Consider the following 19,965-nt stretch of genomic DNA (forward strand, 5'->3'; position numbering starts at 1 on the left):
GTTCGAATGTTATTTAGTTCAAACGCCTGTTAGCCAGTTATTTAAATGTTCGAACGTAATAATCTTCCACTGTGCTGTGTGCCTCAGTTCAGTTCAGTCGCTCAGTCGTGTCTGATTCTGCAACCCCATGAATCGCAGCACGCCAGGCCTCCCTGTCCAGCACCAACTCCCGGAGTTCACTCAAACCCACGTCCATTGCGTTGGTGTTGCCATCCAGCCATCTCATCCTCTGTCGTCCCCTTCTCCTCCTGCCCCCAATCCCTCCCAGCATCAGAGTCTTTTCCAATGAGTCAACTCTTCGCATGAGGTGGCCAAAGTATTGGAGTTTCAGCCTCAGTATCAGTCCTTCCAATGAACTCCCAGGACTGATCTCCTTTAGGATGGACTGGTTGGACCTTCTTGCAGTCCAAGGGACTCTCAAGAGTCTTCTCCAACACCACAGTTCAAAAGCATCAGTTCTTCAGCGCTCAGCTTTCTTCACAGTCCAACTCTCACATCCATACATGACCACTGGAAAATCCAAAGCCTCGACTAGACAGACCTTTGTTCGCAAGGTAATATCTCTGCTTTTGAATATGCTATCTAGGTTGGTCATAACCTTCCTTCCAAGGAGTAAGCGTCTTTTAATTTCATGGTTGCAATCACCATCTGCAGTGATTTTGGAGCCCAAAAAAATAAAGCCTGACACTGTTTCCACTGTTTCCCCATCTACTGCCATGAAGTGATGGGACCAGATGCCATGATCTTCGTTTTCTGAATGTTGAGCTTCAGGCCAACTTTTTCACTCTCCTCTTTCACCTTCATCAAGAGGCTTTTTAGTTCCTCTTCACTTTCTGCCATAAGGGTGGTGTCATCTGCATATCCGAGGTTATTGATCTTTCTCCCGGCAATCTTGATTCCAGCTTGTGCTTCTTCCAGCCCAGCATTTCTCATGATGTACTCTGCACAGAAGTTAAATAAGCAGGGTGACAATATGCAGCCTTGACATACTCCTTTTGTTGTTCCATGTCCAGTTCTAACTGTTGCTTCCTGACCTGCATATAGGTTTCTCAAGAGGCAGGTCAGGTACTCTGGTATTCCCATCTCTCAGAATTTTCCACAGCTGATTGTGATCCACACAGTCAAAGGCTTTGGCATAGTCAATAAAGCAGAAATAGATGTTTTTCTGGAACTCTTCCTTTTTCCATGATCCAGCGGATTGGCAATTTGCTCTCTGGTTCATTTGCCTTTTCTAAAACCAGCTGGAACATCTGGAAGTTCACGGTTCACGTACTGCTGAAGCCTGGCTTTGAGAATTTTGAGCATTCCTTTACTAGCGTGTGAGATGAGTGCAATCGTGCAGTAGTTTGAGCATTCTCTGGCATTGCCTTTCTTTGGTATTGCAATGAAAACTGACCTTTTCCAGTCCTGTTGTTACTGCTGAATTGCTGTGTGCCTAATTCATGGGCAGATCATTCTTTCCCCTAATTCATGTCTCAAATACACACATACACACACACAGACTGTATATGTGTGTGTGCGTGCATGTGTAGTCCCCAAATGGTAGTCAATACGCTTGACACTGGATTTAAAATGCTGTTCATAGTCACAAGAGGAGTATGCTTAGATTCAAAATAAATATTTAAGGAATTAAGATCTCCTGATTCACAGCTCTATGATTCTAATCTCAGGTAGATCTACAGAGGTAGGTAAGGAGAAAATGCACTAGCCCTGGGTTCTAATTTTATCTCTGCTACTAATTAGCCTTAAGAATTTCACTAAACATTTCTGGATCTCCTGGCTACATCTATAAAACGAGGATAAAAGTAGACCACTTAATTTTTTTTTAACAAACTTAAAAAAATTATTCTAGGTCCAAACTTCTACAATCTTTCCAAGTATCTCCTTTTCGTAATTCTCAGAAGTAATAAACTTTTCCTTTGATTAACCTTTGAGCTATCAACACTTCACTAAAATGTAGAGAAATTTTTACAATAGTACTACTTTCAAAAATACACAATGTCTATAAAACTTATCTTATCCATTTTGGTAAATCCTACCAAACATTTCTTCATAACTATCCTATAACCCATCTAAGAGTCTCAGTTAAGAGTAGAGGTTACTTAACATAAATTACACATACAAGACACATGATTTATTATGCAATAACTGCCATAACATTTAGCAATGAGCAGTATTTCATTTTCTAACATTAATCAAAAAATTAAAGACTTGGAGGTGTTTTTTTTTTAAGGTTCAAAACAAAGATAACACAATATATACTAAATGTCTCTATATAAAATCAGATTACATGAAGTATCACTTGGAGTTTGAAACCATAAGAAGATGAATTTGAGGACTAAGACTCTCTGTAAGCAAACTGCCTCATTTCAAAGTAGACCAAATCCTACATGTAAGTTATTCAGCTTCACAAACCTCTACAATAAGTTAAATAACATCTCTCAGTCTTCTTAACTTTTAAGGCAGTAAATACAGCCACATTTTAATGTGATGTTTACAAAAAGTTGATGTTTATCTAAGAAAACCAGTTTCACCTGAAGCTTTTCATACCTGGAAAATTACTTTGAATTTGAGAAGTAAATGGCCATCTTTCTAAAGTGACACATAGTGTTCAACACGTCTGAATCTCTGAGTCTATAAATCAAACATTTCATACATAGAATAATGCAGTTGATTTTTTTTTAAATAAAGCTAAATTTACTATTTTAGACATGCTGTTTCTATCTAAAACTCTGTAAATTCACTATAGATTACTAACTTTTTCCTCACCCTCAATATATACGAACCACAAATTAGGTTAAAGCCTGAGGTTTAAAGAAAAATTTACTGAGGTCTCTTTTTTCCAGGCTTCCCTGGTGGCTCAGCAGTAAGGAACCCACATGCGAACACAGGAGACGGGAGTTTGATCTCTGGGTCAGGAAGATCCCCTGGGGAAGGAGACAGCAACCCACTCCAGTATTCTTGCCTGGGAAACCCCACTGAGAGAGGAGCCTGGTGGGCGTCCATGGGGTCGCAAAAGAGTCGGACAGGACTTAGTAACTGACAACTTTTTTGCAGCATCTTAAAGGCCACAGGCAATCACAGTCATGATTTTTTTCTAACAGAACCCAGTCACGTTATGGTCTTTTCCTGGTGGCTCAGATGGTAAAGAATCAGTCTGCAGTGTGGGAGACCAGGGTTTGATCCCTGGGTTGGGAAGATCCCCTGGAGAAGGGAATGGCTACCACTCCAGTATTCTTGCCTGGAGAATTCCATGGAAAGAGGAACCTGGCAGGCTACAGCCCATGGGATCGCAGAGAGTCAGACACGACTGAGTGACTAAGACTGCATCTGCAACCCACATTGTATCATTCAGAAAGAAGAGTCTAGGTAATTCCCAGGCAGTCCAGTGGTTAGGATGCAGAGCTCTCACTGCCAAGGGTCAGGGTTCAATCCCTGGTCAGGGAACTAAGATCCTCCAAGCTGCACAGCTTGCCCAGAACGAAACAAAAATAGGAGTCTAACGTTAAAATAATAGTTCACTTTGAATTCAACAGCTTTCCAGATGTTAACAGATGGGGGGAGAGGGAGGACATGCTGTGATTACTTGTCATGATCTATGAATCCACTACAGCAGTCCATATTTGAATACCTACACAAATGCAAAGGAATGACCCCAGCTAATTCCCTTCTAAATATTTTTCAAAATACCATTTCTGCATTAAATGACTGTACCCACTACAAATAATACAACACTTACCATTTATCTAGCCCCTTCTATGGGCAGGCATGATGCTAATCACTTAACATCTGTCATTTCATGCACTCGCAGCAACTCTGTAAGAAACCTATTATTAACTCCTCTTAATAGATGGGAAAGCAAGGACTGAAAGAGGATACAAGGCTGCTAAGTGGCAGAGCCAGATTGCAAATCCAGGGCTGTTTGACTTCAAAGTTCATGTTCATTATGTCAAGCTAAACTGTCTACTAAACACACAAGCATGAAAATCGAGCTTATGGTTCCAGGAGTTCCTCAAGATTTACTAAAATCTTTTTAGGTTTCCCAACCATAACTACTTCTCTGTAACAAATACAATTGATTGTAGTAATAGACCTACAAAACACTATAATTAAGTCTTCTCAAAAAGAGAGGATTTAGGAAGAGACACCAATTCTTATCCCAAAACAGTATCAGAAAATTTACAATTAAATGATCTCAGCTTATCTTTTCCACATCATACAAGGAGTTCAAATATGAATACTCAGCCAAAGCCTGAAGTTTTTTCTTACTAATTTTAGTGGTATTAGATATCCATTCCATCCTTTTAGGCCTGTTGAAAAGTCATCTCAAGCCTCCGGCCCAATAACATTACAAGAGCCAAACAAGCAGGCAAGTTTTCCTTATGCTTATATGCAATATTCCTCAAAGGAAGTTTGGATGTCTGCTCATCTCTACTTCTCCTTCCTGTTGCTCTATCACTGCAAGGACTAACAGTCACAAGTTACACAAGTTGTGTTCTCCAACAAGACAGGCGTGTTTGAATCATTCCAGTAACCAAACCAGTTGGACAGCGAGTCGCCAATAAAATAGGATTTCACCCATCATCTAAACGGTGGAGAAACTGCTGCCATCTCTCTCAAATAGCTCAAAAGTTCATCCCTGACAAGCTCAAGACTGAGTCACAGCAACTCCTGGGCTCTAAATGAAGACTGACGAGAATCGTTCACTCTTATTCCCTCCCCTGCCAACCAAACGAGCAAAATTTAATTATCCTCCTTCCCTCAATCACCGATGAATAAACACCACACTCTATATAGGTTCCCAGGGCAATTTCTTTCCCTCCCAGAAACTCATTCCTTGGGCGTGGAATGAGCTACGTTTCTACCCAGTCCCTTCCTTTCTCTGTCTGTAAGAAAAACCATTACATTAGACCAACACCTCTTTTCCAACTTTATGCTCACTGCAAATCTTATCCCCTAGACGAGGGCTCTAGAAATTGAGACCCCACCCACCCAACTTCTTGGCTTAGTAAAAGCTGTGCACTTGTAAATCAACTATACTTCAAATAAACAAATTAATTTAAAAAATAAAAGCCGTGCACTATTATGGACTGGCAGGAAATGCCTGTCTTTAGCTTTACCGGCGATCGCAGCACCGTCTATTCGGCCCCTCGGGGAACGGGTGAGAAAACCGATTAACTGGATTACACGGGACAAGCTGCCCACAGAATTGAGGGATGAGCCCACACTGGCCCCTGCTTTCCTCACAACGGTGCTCTCCATCCCGAGTGGCCAGTTGAGACAATCTCAATTATTTTAGGCTTTCTCACGGGACACACGGACTCGCCAAATTCCACCCCTCGGGAAACTGACAAGCTAAAGTTAACCCCTGCGCGGCCAGCAAAGATCAAACCCGAAGGAAATCCCAGACCCCCACCACCACCACCACCACCAAGAGCCTTAAAAATGTGACAAGGCCAATTACACCCTTTCCAAACCCCGGCTGCGACGAGGACACGGGGACACGGCGCTTGGAAGAAGACGACTAAATGGAAATAACCCTTCAACTACCGACCGCGCCGATACACCAGCCACCAACACGAGGGAAACTCCAGGTCCTGACGCCCGGGTAGGCGACCAGCACGGCTGCCCCCTCCCCCGACACGCACACTCCCAAGAGCCCCGCCGCGCCGAGGGGACCCCCCACCCCCACCCCGCCACCACCAGCCTGGCCTTCGAGCAGAGGCCGGGCCGGACTCGCGGGCTGCGGCGCCCCGGGAGGGTAATCGGGAGGGCACTCACCGCGATGACATTGACGAAGGTGGTCTTGCCCGAGTACTGCAGCCCCACGAGCGTCAGCTCCATCTCCTCCTTCCAGAAGAGCGAGCGGAACCAGTCCAGCAGGCGGGAGATGAGCGCCAGCATGATGGCGGCCGGGAGGGAGGACGGACGGACGGGCGAGCGAGCGGGCAGCGGCGGCGGCGACGACCTCCACACGAGCGGGCCTCGGCCCGGACCCCCCCAACGGCTCCTCGGGGCCCCGGCGCGACACAGGCGGACACAGGCGGGCGACGGCGGCCGGAGCCAGGAAGCCGAGCGGGTCATATGACTCGCCCTACCCCCCACGCTCGTCCCCGCGCCGCCGCCGGCGCCCACGGCAAGAGCGGCAAGGCCTGTCCGGCCAGGCGCGCCCGCCGCCTGCAGCGCCACCTGGTGGAGCCTCCGTGCAGCACCGTGCACCGGCGTGCCGCCCTTGGGCTCCTTTCCTACTATAGTCCTTGGCTCATTCCTGTTGATCCATTCATCATTCATTTTCTCTACAATTGTTTACTGACTGTCGGCTCAGTGCAGAAAGACTTCAAAACTCTGGGGGTTTCATCATGAAAATCCCTGTCCTACGTAACAAAAGATGGAAGCCACACGGGCTTATCAGTAGGGGAGTGATTAAACTTTAGCAGATTCCCAAAACTGAATACTGTTTTTCAAAAGATGAGAAAGTTTTCTGTAAACTGATATGTAATGATGTCCAGGAAGTATTTTCAAGGTACATAAACTAAGGCACCAACTATGCATTATATGATATTTTCGGTATAATATGGGAAAACAAGAATACATATGTACATATATAAAACACATATTATGGTTGCATAAAGAAATACTGGAAGACTAATAAAAACAGTTTTCTATTGGGATGAGGTAAACTGGACGGTCAAAGGCAGAAATGGGAATGAGACTTCACTGAATATCTTTTTATATCATTTTCACTTAAATCATCCAAGTGAGTCGCCCGTTGAAAAGTTTAATTTAATTAAAAGGTACGGTTTTCCGATTTTAGAAAACCCTCCCTCTGAGGAGCTTACCTTCCACAGAGGGAGAAGAACAGGGAGTGGCGCCTGTTCTAGTCAGACTAGACCTCTCGGAGGAGGCGGCCCTGGCTGTGATGACCTAGAGGCCATGAGAAGGAGGGCCAGGCACTCGTCCGGAGGAAGCGCGTTCCAGACAGAAGGAACAGCAGACTCTGCAGCGGAAAGGTGTTCAGAATGCTCTAGGAACAGAATTCAGCGCTGTCACCTCAGATTAATAAGACAGGGAGTGGGAAGAGAGATGGATGGAGGCAGAGGCTGGGATCAGACGAAGGAAGGCATGGGGGCTCTAGTTCGATCTCGGTGTAATAGGGAACTGGGAAGGTGAACCAATTTATATTTTTAAAAGTTTGCTCTGGCAGTTCCAGGCAGCAATGATGGTAGGAAGGCGTTACGGATTGAATTGTGCCCCTGCAGAAGATATGTTGGAGTCCTGACCTTCCAGTACCTCAGAATGTGACCTTTGCAAACGGGGACCAAGGCCGATATAATCAGTTAAGACGGTCTTAGTGGAGTACTGCTGCTGCTGCTGCTAAGTCACTTCAGTCGTGTCCGACTCCGTGCGACCCCATAGACGGCAGCCCACGAGGCTCCCCCGTCCCTGGGATTCTCCAGTAGGCGCTTAATCGAAAACGACTGGTGTCCTTATAAAAAGAGAAGACACACGGGCACAGAAGGGGAGAAAACCACGGGATGACAGCGGCAGAGACAGCAGTGTCGCAGCTGCAAGCCAGGGAACACGAGAAATGGCCAAGAGACCACCACCTTTCCACTTAATAGAAAAGTCACTTCTTACTTCCTGATTCTAGTTTCATATTAAAAGGAAGAAAAAGCTTTATATCGGGACTTCCCTGGGTGTCCTGTGGTTAGGACTTGGCGTTTCCACTGCTGCGACCCAGGTTCAGTCCCTGGTGGGGAACTGAGATCCCGCAAGCTGTGTGGTGGGAGCAAAACCAAAAGAAAACCAAAAAACTAAAACTAAAAACTTTATAATGTTTTGTCATAAAAGCACAGTATGCTGGTTGTACAACAATCAGCAAGTACAGAGGCATAATAAGAAAAAGGTAATCTATTAGTCTCTGGGCATCCTCACTTCCCCATCTCTGATGTAACCCATTTGAAGAGTTTACTTTTTTATTGATCAAATAAACATTTATGGGCTTCCCTGGTGACTCAGACAGTAAAGAATCCACCTGCAATGCAGGAGACCTGGGTTCAATCCTTGGGTTGGGAAGATCCCTTGGAGGAGGGCATAGCAACCCACTCCAGTATTCTGGCCTGGAGAATCCCATGGACAGAAGATCCTGGTGGGCTGCAGTCCATGAGGTTGCAAGAGTCGGACACGACTGAGTAACTAAGCACCCAGCACCAGCAAACGTTTATACACATATATGGGGTAGAGAATTTTCTCTTAAGCACAAAAATGGCAACATGTTGTAGGTATTATTCTGAGCTTCCTTTGTTCACCTGCAGTTAAATACATTTCATTAAAAATAAAACCATAAATATTCAAATATTCAAAACATCATTTCCTAATTATTTTAATACTGTTTACTATTAGCTATAATTCTTGAAGCTATGTACATATCCACAGAATGGAAATACCATATAATGGAGAACATTTCTTTTCAAAAGTCTGGGTTCATCGATGTCTCATTAGTAGCTTGAGATTAACCACTGGGGATATTTGCACCACTGAAATTGGCAAACACTACAAATTAGACTCCTCCCTTCCCCAGTGAGCCAGTTATTAGACATTTATTAGCGCACCACTGAAAGTAAGTACATAATTCATAGTATTCAAATGAGAATGAAATAAAATAATTGCAAATTAGATGCAGTAAGGTAATGAATGGCAAGCTGATATATTTACAGCGTTTACAGAAGAAGGAACCTTGTGGTATGACCCCATCCACCTATCAGCGGTGTGAACTGTGCAAGTCGCTTAACCTCTCTGTGCCTCTGTTCACTGTAAAGTGAGAGAATTGTTACCAGCCTCAAAAGGTTATTGTGAGGAGCAAGTGAATGAGTCCACATGAAGCTCTTCATATAGTGCCTGGCACAGCATTCACATTCACAAAATGCTAGTTATTATTTCTGGAACATAGTGACTCCGGACATTTAGTTAACAATATAGGGGCTCATTTTCTCATTTGAAAAACAGGGGTAAAGATACCACCTTTGTCTGCTTTTTTAACCAATATCGTGTACAAAGTCCTATATGTGTACTCCTCCCTTTGAACTTTATTTAGAATTAACTTTTAAAAATGGGAATGCCAGATCATGTGCTCATATACATTCCCAGGTCACATGTAAAGGTCAGGAATCCCAGTGTCCTAAGAATGTGGATGAAGAGAACAAAGCAAGTCAGAATAACGCATGTGCTTGCTATATGACTGTTGTATAAGAAAAGGAAAATTCTATGGCATCAGAGCTAGAGGCATCCTTGAAAACCACTCTAGTTTTAGATATCAGAAAAAGAATTTGAAAAAGAAGATACATGTATATGTACAAGTAAATCACTTTACTATACCCCTGAAACTAACACAACATTGTTAATCCACTCTACTCCAATATAAAATAAAAAGTTAAAAGTAAAAACAGAATGACTCGTTCTTACCAGGTGTGTGAGAAGTTGATCTGGTCCAGCTTCTCCATTCTTTGGCCACTGAACAAAGCTTGCACTGTGTCGATCTCAAAAATAAATAATCAATAAGAAAAGAAAAAGGCAAAAAAAGAAAAAGAAAACAAAACAAAACGGAGACACAGAGGAGGAAATATCACAGCTAGGGACATGATTTTAAGTTGTAATCCCCTTAAGAACAAGGACCATTTTGATCTAAACCAATAAAGTCATTCTGAGAAAATGAGTGGTTAGTGCCTCATCTCTTAGCTGTCTGTTTCACGAGCCTCACATGTGTCTAATGGGATAATAGTTTTGGACAAAGAAGAAGATGGGTGTGACACATTCCATATGTTCCCACTGGCCTGACTATCAGCCTCACAGTGTCTTAAAATGACAGCACCTGAGCCTTCTCCGCAGGACACGGTTGCATCTTGGCCAAGTCAGTCAAGGAGCCAGAATCTTTTCTTAGCCATGGACGTCAGCCCAGGTTATAGAGAGAGTCCTTCGAAATTGACAAGGGGAAGAATGTCAGCTTTGTCTTTTAAAAGGAGGGTAGGCCTCAGAAACAGGGAAGCAAGAAACAATTAGGGTGTTCTATTTATTTATTTTTCTTTATTTGGCTGCATCAGGTCTTAGATGGATCACACAGGATCTCTCATCACAGCATATGGACTTTCTAGTGGCGGCACAAGGGTTTCGTTGCTTCCTAGCATGTGGGATCTTAGGTTCCCCACTAGGGTCTGAACCTGCGTGCCCTGCATTGGCAGGCAGATTCTTAACCACTGAAGCACCAGGGAAGTCCCAGGAAGTTCTTTCTCTTTAGATGGAACACTCATCATTACTCTAAAACGCAGCTAGTTAACCCCATTGTAAGAAAAGTCAATCATTAGAGAATTCCAAGGCTACTCAACACTGGGTGATGAAAAGAGCATTCTGCTGACAGGAAAAAGCCTTAAATTAAAAGTTCTTCTTCTGGCTGAAACTAAATAATGACCTTGGACAAATCATGTCCCCTCTCTGGGCTTTAGTTTCCAGTATCTCTGAAAGGTACAAAGGGAGGTAAGGAAATGAAATAAAATGCAACAAAGTAGAATAAAATAGAAAAAGAAAAGAACACAGGTACAAAATAGAAGCATTAACTTTTTTGAAATGGATCTATCCTTCATCCAGGTCATCACTGCTTTTTGGTGGAGTTGATTACCAGTCAGTGTTATGGTTTGGGGGATAAAAGTCTAACCAGATAAGAAAGGGGAGGGGTCCTGGAGAAAGAGAACCAGTAAGGCTTTCTTGATGTTCAGTTCAGTTCAGTTGCTCAGTCATGTCTGACACTTTCAACCCCATGGACTGCAGCATGCCAAGCTTCCCTGTCCATTACCAACTCCTGGAGCTTGCTCAAACTCATGTCCATCAAGTCAGTGATGCCATCTCATCCTCTGTCATCCCCTTCTTCTCCTGCCTTCAGTCTTTCCCAGCATCAGGATCTTTGCCACTGGGTCAGTTCTTTCATCAGGTGGCCAAAGTAATGGAGCTTCAGCTTTAGCATCAGTCCTCCCAATGAATATTCAGGATTGATTTCCTTTAGGATGGACTGGTTGGATCTCCTTGCAGTCCAAGGGACTCTCAAGAGTCTTCTCCAACACCACAGCTCAAAAGCATCAATTCTTTGCCGCTCAGCTTTCTTTATGGTCCAACTCTCACATCCATACATGACTACTGGAAAAACCATAGCCTTGACTAGACCAACTTTGTGAGCAAAGTAATGTCTCTGCTTTTTAATATGCCATCTAGGTCTGTCATAGCTTTTCTTTGAAGGAGAAAGCTTCTTTTAATTTCATGGCTGCAGTCACCATCAGCAGTGATTTTGGAGCCCCAAAAATAAAGTCTTTGCTGTTTCCATTGTTTCCCCATTTATTGTCATGAAGTGGTGGGACTAGATGCCATGATCTTCGTGTTTTGAATGCTGAGTTTAAACCAGCTTTTTCATTCTCCTCCTTCACTTTCATCGAGAGGCTCTTTAGTTCCTCTTTGCTTTCTGCCATAAGGGTGGTGTCATCTGCATATCTGAGGTTGGTGATATTTCTCCTGGCAATCTTGATTCAAACTTGTGCTTCATCCCGGCATTTCACATGATGTACACTTCCTGTAAGTTAAATAAGCAGGGTGACAATATACAGCCTTGACGTACTCCTTTCCCAATTTTGAAATAGTCTATTCTCTTTCTTGTGCAAGAGAAGCCATTCTTTGGCGTAAGTCATTTTGTGATCTAAGCCTGGCCACAATGTTTGTTTTTGAGCAAGTCTCAGTAATTAATGATCTTAAGGAAACAAGGGAAAAGCAGTCAAGAAACAACAGTTCAGGAACAAAACAGAGTCCAGTTTCTCTTCCAGAGCTATACATAACAATCTGACACAAATCTCTGAGTTCTGCAGGAATTAAGGTCCCCACATGCTGAGACCCCAGACTGGGGGGAACCTAAAGAATGATGATGTTGACCTCTTCTGACTCTCGTGACTTTAATCAACCAAAACGTGGATCCTGGCAAACCTTTGCCCCAATTCTAGGCTGAATTCTCTTCTGCTCAAGCCCTTTAATGAATATGCACACACTGTCCAAGCCCCTTGATGAATATGCATGTCCTCAACTAAAGTTTTGCTGTTCAAGGAGGCACCGCTTTGGGAAAGATCCCAGTGTTCTCCTTACGTGCTGCAAGTAATAAAACCTCTTTTCTCCGGCTCTTTGGCTTAGTTGTATCTTTGGGCTCAATGCTCACCAAGCGGCAAATCCATTTGTAAGGTAAGAAAACACACATTCTGGAGTCAAGGAGTGGGTTTGCATTCCAGTTTTCTCCCTTCTGACTTTTGGCAAATTACTACACCTCTCTGAGCCTAAATGGAAATAATATCTACCTGTCAGGGCTTTGGACTTCCTTGGTGGCTCAGCAGAAACGAATCCCCTGCCAATGCAGGAGACAAAATTTCGATCCCTGGGTTGGGAAGATCCCTTGGAGGGGGAAATGGCAACCCACTCCAGTATACTTGCCTGGGGAATTCCACGGGCAGAGCAGCCTGGCAGGCTACAGTGCATAGGGTTGCAAAAGAGTTGGACACAACTTAGAGACTAAACAACAACTTAGGGTTGTCACAAGAGTCAAATGAAACAATGCAACATTGCCTCTCAGCACAGAGCTCTGTGCACAGAAGGCGCTCCTTAAATGCCACTACTGATGCTTCTCACATCCGAGATCCCAATGCCTCACATGGAAGTTCCGTGTTGTGTGTTCCTGTGACAGGCACACTACCCAGCGAGTGACCAACACAGTCCCCTCCTAAGGCTTCCCATTCTACAGTCACATGCCCTGGGGGTCCTGTCTGTTTCCAGGGGCACTTTGGAAGCACTTAGGATACATCCTGTGGTTTCAGTGAAGCCAGAGCTTCTCAACCTCAGCACTATGGGCGTTTGGGGTCACAGAATTCCAACTGTGGGCAGCTGTTCTGTGTGCTATAGAATCTCTAAAAGTATCCCTGGCCTCCATCTACTAGGCCCTGGTAGCACACCTTTTCCCCAGTTAGGACAATCAAAAGTAGCTCCAGACATCCCTTAGGGGCAAGGCTGCCCCCAGCTGAAAAACTGCTGGAGTCAACGTTACTCTTTTGTGTTTGTTTTTTCCTATTTGCTTGCCACCGTCCTGTCTTTCAAATCCAACCTGGGCCAATGATGTACCAGAGGTGGGAGCAGCGGCAGTGGCACCCAGGTAGGAGGCCTATTTTATCATGAACCTCGCTCAATACTGCAGCGCAGAAATACTAACTAACAAACAGCTTATTGCTTACAGGTTTGCTATTGGGTTTATCTTCTCTAGACAGCTAGCTCCTTTCTGGGGACACCCAGCAGCCCTTGCTGCTGTGCCATTGCTCTGGTGCAGTTAAGGTTAGGCTTCTCCCCCTGCACCCATATTCTTACACCATCAAAGATAACCTGCACATACTTCAGGTTCAGTAACAAATATATGGAGTGTGAAGAAAACTGAAAACAACAAATTATTTTAGGCAAATTTCTCCTGCTGCCTAGGTTGAGCTGCAGATTGGACCTTTGGGAAGGGGACAGAGGATAAGACTGGCAGCTTATGTTTCCTAGTGTTTTCATCTCCCAAGGCTGCTATAAAGAAGGACAGCAGATTGGGAGTTTAGACTCCAGAGATGCTTTGTTTTACAGTCTGATGGGTAGAAGTCTCAGACCGAGCTGTCGCAGGATTGTTCCTTCTGAGAGATGTAAGGGAGCATGGTCCAGGCCTCTCCCGCAGGAGAGGTAGATTGCTGGTAGATTCTGGTAGATTCCTGGCACCGCCTGGCATTCCTTGGCTTGTACAGGCACCACTCCCCCTCTGCCTTCATCCTCATATGGCGTCTTCCCTGGTGCAGGCCTGACTCTGTGTCCAAATTCCCTCCTTTTATAAGGACACCAGTCATAGAGGGCCACCTTAATAACCTTATCTTAACTTGATTACCTCATTTCCAAATAAGGTTACAGTCTGAGGCACTGGAGGTTAGTCCTGCCTAAGGGGCTACCTCCCATCAGTAGGACGAACATGAAATTTCTCATCCAAAGGGGACCCTTTTGAGAGTGAAAGGGGGTGCTGTTAATAATTATGCCAGAACTTTGAAAGTCAATCAGAACCACCCTGGTCAAACTGGGGTCTATGGTCACCCTACCCATGAAGCACAGACGCAGTGGAGGCAGGGAGCCAGGCGTGGGGACCAGAAAGTGCCGGCTGGACTGGCACGGCCGTGGAAGAGACTGGCCTTCTCCGGGCGAGGCAGGTCTTTCAGGCTGGTGGTGTCCCTCGTGGTACCCTGGAAGTACCTTACTTGTAGTTCACTGGATTCAGGCAAATGCATCTCTGTGTTAGCAGGTGCCTTAAGGGTTCTTTCCTTTAGAATCAGAGCACTTAGGAGTCTTATCTTTTTCGTTTTTGCTGAGATCTCCTCACTCCACCAGGAGGTCCCAACGGACAAGACCTAAGGCAGCTCCACCTCAGTTCTCTCCCCTGGAGACCCACATCCTCTCCCTTGGGAACACTCACTGTACTTTGTCTTCACAAATTTTGGGGGTAAGCTCACCCCCAGCGTGGTAACACCTTTTCCTCTTCAATCAGAACAACTAGTCACCCCAGGGCCACATGTTTTAGATTTCCCAGGTGGCCTCTCTAAATGGTCCCTTTAAAGCCCGTTCCCCTCAGTTTTAAGTTAAGAGAGCTAGCCTCACATGCCCCCTCCCTGGCTGTAAGGTTGGGGGGAGACTTAACTCATCAACAGCTCTCTTCAAATACTTTTTCCTTCAATTTCCCTCTCTAGGTCCCTTTCCTACCCTCAGTGGGGGTGAAGTGTTCAGCGCCTCCAAGCCATCTCTCTTTGCAGTTCTGCAAGGCAATCTCACGTATCTCACTGATACGTGACATGAATTTTGTTTTTGGTGCTTCAGCCAAAAGCCGAACCAAACGGTTTCATCCAAACCGTTTTTTACCCTATTATTATTAACCGGACTGAGGCCCTCTGTCTGGGAAAGCGGGTTGGCCTTACTTGGCATTCCCAGCCCCTGGCTGCAGGTCAGACACCTGGTGGGTGGTTTAGTGGCAAAGTCGTGCCTGACTCTTTGTGACTGCATGGACTGTAGCCTGCCAGGCTCCCCTGTCCATGGGATTTTCCAGGCAAGAATACTGGAGTGGTTTGCCATTTCCTCTGTCCAGCGGACCTTCCCAACCCAGGGATCGAACCGGGGTTTCTGGCACTGAGGCAGATTCTTTGCCGATTGAGCTCCCAGGGAAGATCCAATCTTCCCTGAGACCTAGCAGGGGAAGCTGTAAATGTTTGCCAGTAAATGGAGTAATGGCCAGTTTCCAGTCCTCTCCACATTCGGATCTCTCTCCTTTGACATCGTTTCAGTTTGGTCGTATTAAACCCCTAAGGCAACCTGTGATAATGCAATAGACAGACGTAGAACAGGGAGATGTAAGTGAACTTCCGTCCAGCTTTGGAAAGGATGCCCTTGGTTCCCGCAGGCGGGGTGCGCGCAGGAAGCTGGGCGGCGGGAGCGGAGGCGCCCCCACCGCGAGGCTCCCTGCGGTCTCCGAGCCGCGCCGCTGCCTTTGAGCTCCAGCTGGCGGCTGCCGGGCGCACTGCAGGGCTCCTTCTGGCAGCTAGAGAGAGGAACACGGTTCCCAAGCGCCGCGGGATCGTCTGGGATGCTCCGGGAGAGTTTCATGGGCTGTCAAGCCAACTTCAAAGGCGGCCTGGAAGCTTTCAGAATAGATGCGTCAGCCCAAAACACCCCCGGCGTTGACCAGACTCAGGCAGGTGGCCTGCCCTGCGGATGTACTGGGGGAAGACTGATTCTAGGCAGCCAAAGAAAACTTTGTTAATGACATGGGGTTCCACATACTGCTCTGCGCCAAAAATATGCTGTGGAACAGAAACACTTAAATAGACCTTTCAGAGTTTATTTTTTAAGAGTTCATTATTATTGTACTGGATGTTTGTGAGGGACGATAAAAGCGCTTGGGGAAATAAATTTTGACATGAGCGGTACTTTTTAGAAAATAATTTACATTATATATACTGTAAATTATACAGGACTTGCCTGGTAGCTCAGTTGGTAAAGAATCCTCCTACAATGCAGGAGACCCCGGTTCCATTCCTGAGTTGGGAAGGCCCCCTGGAAAAGGAATAGGCTACCCACTCCAGTACTCTGACCTGGAGAATTCCATGGACAGAGGAGCCTGGCCGGGTTGCCATCCATGGGGTCGCAAAGAGTTGGACACAACTGAGCGGCTAACACACACACACACACACATGCATATAATAGAAGTAGCCTCTGATAGGTATGTGAATCACCTTCACCTCCTTGGACCCTCAGGTTCACTCCCTCTCAACAGTGGTAATCACTATTGACAGTTCGTTGAGTTTCACTGGCTCCATGGACATGAGTCTGAGTAAACTCCAGGAGTTGGCGATAGACAGGGAGGCCAGGAGTGCTGCAGTCCGTGAGTCGCAAAGAGTCGGACATGACTGAGCGACTGAACTGACCTGAGTTTTCTTTAGTAATAGTAGTGATAGTAAAAATAATAATGGCAAAAACAGATCAAGGACTCACTTATGTGTCAGGCACTGTGTTAAATGCTTTATATAGACTGCTTCATTTAATCAGTATGTCCTTTCCATGTGATGGATACTTTTACTACACCTGCTTTACAGATGTAAAAACCAAGACATAGAGAAGATGGGTAATTTGTGTTAAGTTTGGGCAACTTTCTGCTGATTTTTCTCATGCGTTTATGAAGATATGTGAGTGCATGTGTATGTGTTTACGTACAATTTCTATTAATGAAATTAAGTATAATATGCTTCTGTGAAATCTGCCTTTTTTCACTAAACACGTTAGTGTAAGTGTTAGTCGCTCAGTCGTGCCCGACTCTTTGCGACCCCATGGACTGCAGTCCACCAGGCTCCTCTGTCCATGAGATTTTCCAGGCAAGGATACTGGAGTGGGTTGCCATTTCCTTCTCCAGGGGATCTTCCCAACCCAGGGTCTCCTGCACTGCAGGCAGATTCTTTACTGACTGAGCTACAAGGGAAGCCCCAAACACATTAGAGGCACCTTTAAACCAGAAGTAGCCTTCTAATTTGGCTACTTTCACAAAAGCATATTACACTCAAAGCCTATAAGTAGCCTTCTAATTTGGCTTCATTTCACTGAACAAGATAATCTCCCTAAACCTCAGTTTCCATGTTTTCACCAACATGACAGTTCGCTTATGAATGTGAAATACCTGCCTGGTACATAGTAAGTACTCAAGAAATCACAACTGTTAATATCCTGATTAGCATTCCTAGTTAATGGTCAGGTGTACCACTGTTAGAGAAGCGTGTGTGTATGTGTGTGTTTATTTGTTTCCATTTAATGCAATCATCCTAATGCAATTAAAATCTATTGAATTTAAATGGCTTGCCAGTTCTCTCTGGGTATTTTGCTTTGAGGGTTTGATTTTGTGGGCTCAATAAGAGGAGGGAAATAATAGATAGCTGCTAATTAATGTTTAAGCTACTTTCTAATGAGGCTCAGAGAAGCAAACAGAAAATGCAAAACCGGTGAAATGCCAAGAAGAAATCCAACAACAGGAGATCAAGTCCAAAGCCTTTCACCTCAGGGACTTCCTTCATGGTTCAGTGGCTAAGATTCCACGTTTACAATGCAGAGGGCCCAGGTTTGATTCCTGGTCAGGGAACTATATTCCACATGCCTCAACTAAAAGATCTCATGTGGTGAAACTCAGATCCAGAGAAGTCAAGTAATAAAATTAATAAAATTAAGAAAAAAAAAACCTGTCACCTCATCCCCAAACAGAAACAGACCTATAGACATAGAAAACAAACTTGTGGTTACCAAAGAGGGGAGGGGAGAGGGATGAATTAGGAGGATGGGCTTAACCCACACACTACTGTATATAAAACAGACAACCAACAGAGACCTGTTGTAGAGCGTGGGGAACTATACTCAGTATTTTGTGATAAACTATAAAAGAAAAGATGGAGAAGGCAATGGCACCCCACTCCACCACTCTTGCCTGGAAAATCCCATGGATGGAGGAGCCTGGTAGGCTGCAGTCCATGGGGTCGCTAAGAGTCGGACACAACTGAGCAACTTCACTTTCACTTTTCACTTTCATGCATTGGAGAAGGAAATGGCAGCCCACTCCAGTGTTCTTGCCTGGAGAATCCCAGGGACGGGGGAGCCTGATGGGCTGCCATCTATGGGGTCGCGCAGAGTCGGACACAACTGAAACGACTTAGCAGCAGCAGCAGCAGCATAAGGGAAAAGAATCTGAAAAAGGATATATATGTGTGTGCGTGTGTGCATGTCTGTGTGTATAAAACTTTGCTGTATACCTGAAACTAACAACATTGTCAATCAACTATAGTTTAAAAAATAATTTAAAATAAATAAAAAATTTAAAGTCTATGTACCTATAGCTGACTCATGTTGATGTTTGACAGAAAACAACTAAATCCTGTAAAGCAATTATCCTTCAATTAAAAAATAAATTAATTTAAAAAATAATCTTTCATCTCATCCATCAATCCCTCTGGCCTCTCGAACTCGGTTCCTGAGTCTAGATCTGCCCAGAGCCTGTCACTGAATGAGCCTTTACTGAGAGCCTCTTTCACAGAGCTCAAGTGCAAATCTGGATTAATGAGGACATCCCTATTTGGTTTTTGTTTTTGCCAAATCTTTAGAGTACTACAGGATTTCCCAGGTGGCCAGGTGGTAAAGAATCCACCTGCCAATGCAGGAGACACAAGAGAAACGGGTTTGATCCCTGGATTGGGAAGATTCCCCTGGAGAAGGAAATGGCAACCCACTCCAGTATTCTTGCCGGGGAAATCCCATGGACAGAGAAGCATGGTGGGCTACAGTCCATGGGGTCACAAAGAGTCTGACACGCCTGAGCAATTGAGCATGCATATAGAGTACCACCCTACATAGTAAATTGCAATTGGCCTCAAAAGCAGAGGTTGCCAGTTGAAGCCATGGATATTTAAGTTCTAATAGAGGATCCCACAGTTGCGGTGGTAGGGATTCTAAATTCTCAAGTTTCCAAGTAGAAAATGGATTTGTTATCTCCTGCTTATTTCTTCTTACCTTTGCTGAAGCAAAACAACAAACTGAGTATCCTTTGAAATTGTGATATCATTCAAAAAACATTTGATGGGCGCCTATTATGTGTCAGGCACTGTCCTAGTCCCTAGGCAACGGGATCTCAGTGAACAAAACAGAAAAAAGAAAAACCCCTTGGAATTTTTGTTCTGCCGGCCTGAACTTCCAATGCGCCATGAAAACCACAGGCCGTGATGATCTATTTTCAGTAACCTTTCTGTGACACACATGGTAATGTAATAAAAATAATAATTCCTTATGCTTATTTAACCTGTATGAATTGCTTCCTGACCCCGGGGTTTGCAGTGACTCTATGTCCTTATTTTTAAAATAGAATTAGGAGCTGTTCACAGGCCTATATATCAAGTCTAGAAGGGAGTCTGGTATCTGTCTGTTGGGGGTGTTCTCTTGGCCTTGGCATAGAAAATTATAGAGGGGACCTTAGAATCCAAGAAGGGGGTCTGCTCAACAGGAGGCATCCTCACTTCAGAGTTGACCAGAGGTACTAATGTTCCAAGCTATCACTTGATGTCATTGTCAGAAATGAATCACCCACTACAACTGTGACCCAAAATAATGAACTATCTGTGTTGCAAGGCACCAACCCATCAGAAGATAAGCAAGCTGCAGTGCCAGGGAGGGTGCTGGGACCCCCATCATTCCTGAATTTAACCTTTGTTCATTAGATCATAGATACTGGAGATGAGGGGGCAAGCAAGGGTAGAGTTGTCAGGAGAGAACACTGGAGGGGACAGGGGATTGAGGCAGTGGCTACGGGAACCACCATTA

At 44.7% G+C, this 19,965-nt stretch overlaps 1 protein-coding gene across 1 annotated transcript in view; it reads right to left on the reverse strand.

Annotated features, from left to right (window-relative positions):
• The window catches only part of ARL8B (ARF like GTPase 8B), a 50,864-nt gene extending 44,490 nt beyond the window's left edge, over positions 1 to 6,374 (reverse strand). Inside the window, exon 1 of the mRNA XM_069561821.1 lies at positions 5,782 to 6,374. Within this exon, the coding sequence (XP_069417922.1) occupies positions 5,782 to 6,291 (510 nt within the window). The 5' untranslated portion in view covers positions 6,292 to 6,374. The remainder of the gene's footprint in view (positions 1 to 5,781) is intronic.
• Positions 6,375 to 19,965: the final 13,591 nt, after the last annotated feature.

The sequence above is a fragment of the Ovis canadensis genome, chromosome 19, assembly GCF_042477335.2.
Source record: "Ovis canadensis isolate MfBH-ARS-UI-01 breed Bighorn chromosome 19, ARS-UI_OviCan_v2, whole genome shotgun sequence".
In the NCBI taxonomy this organism is placed as follows: Eukaryota; Metazoa; Chordata; class Mammalia; order Artiodactyla; family Bovidae; genus Ovis; species Ovis canadensis.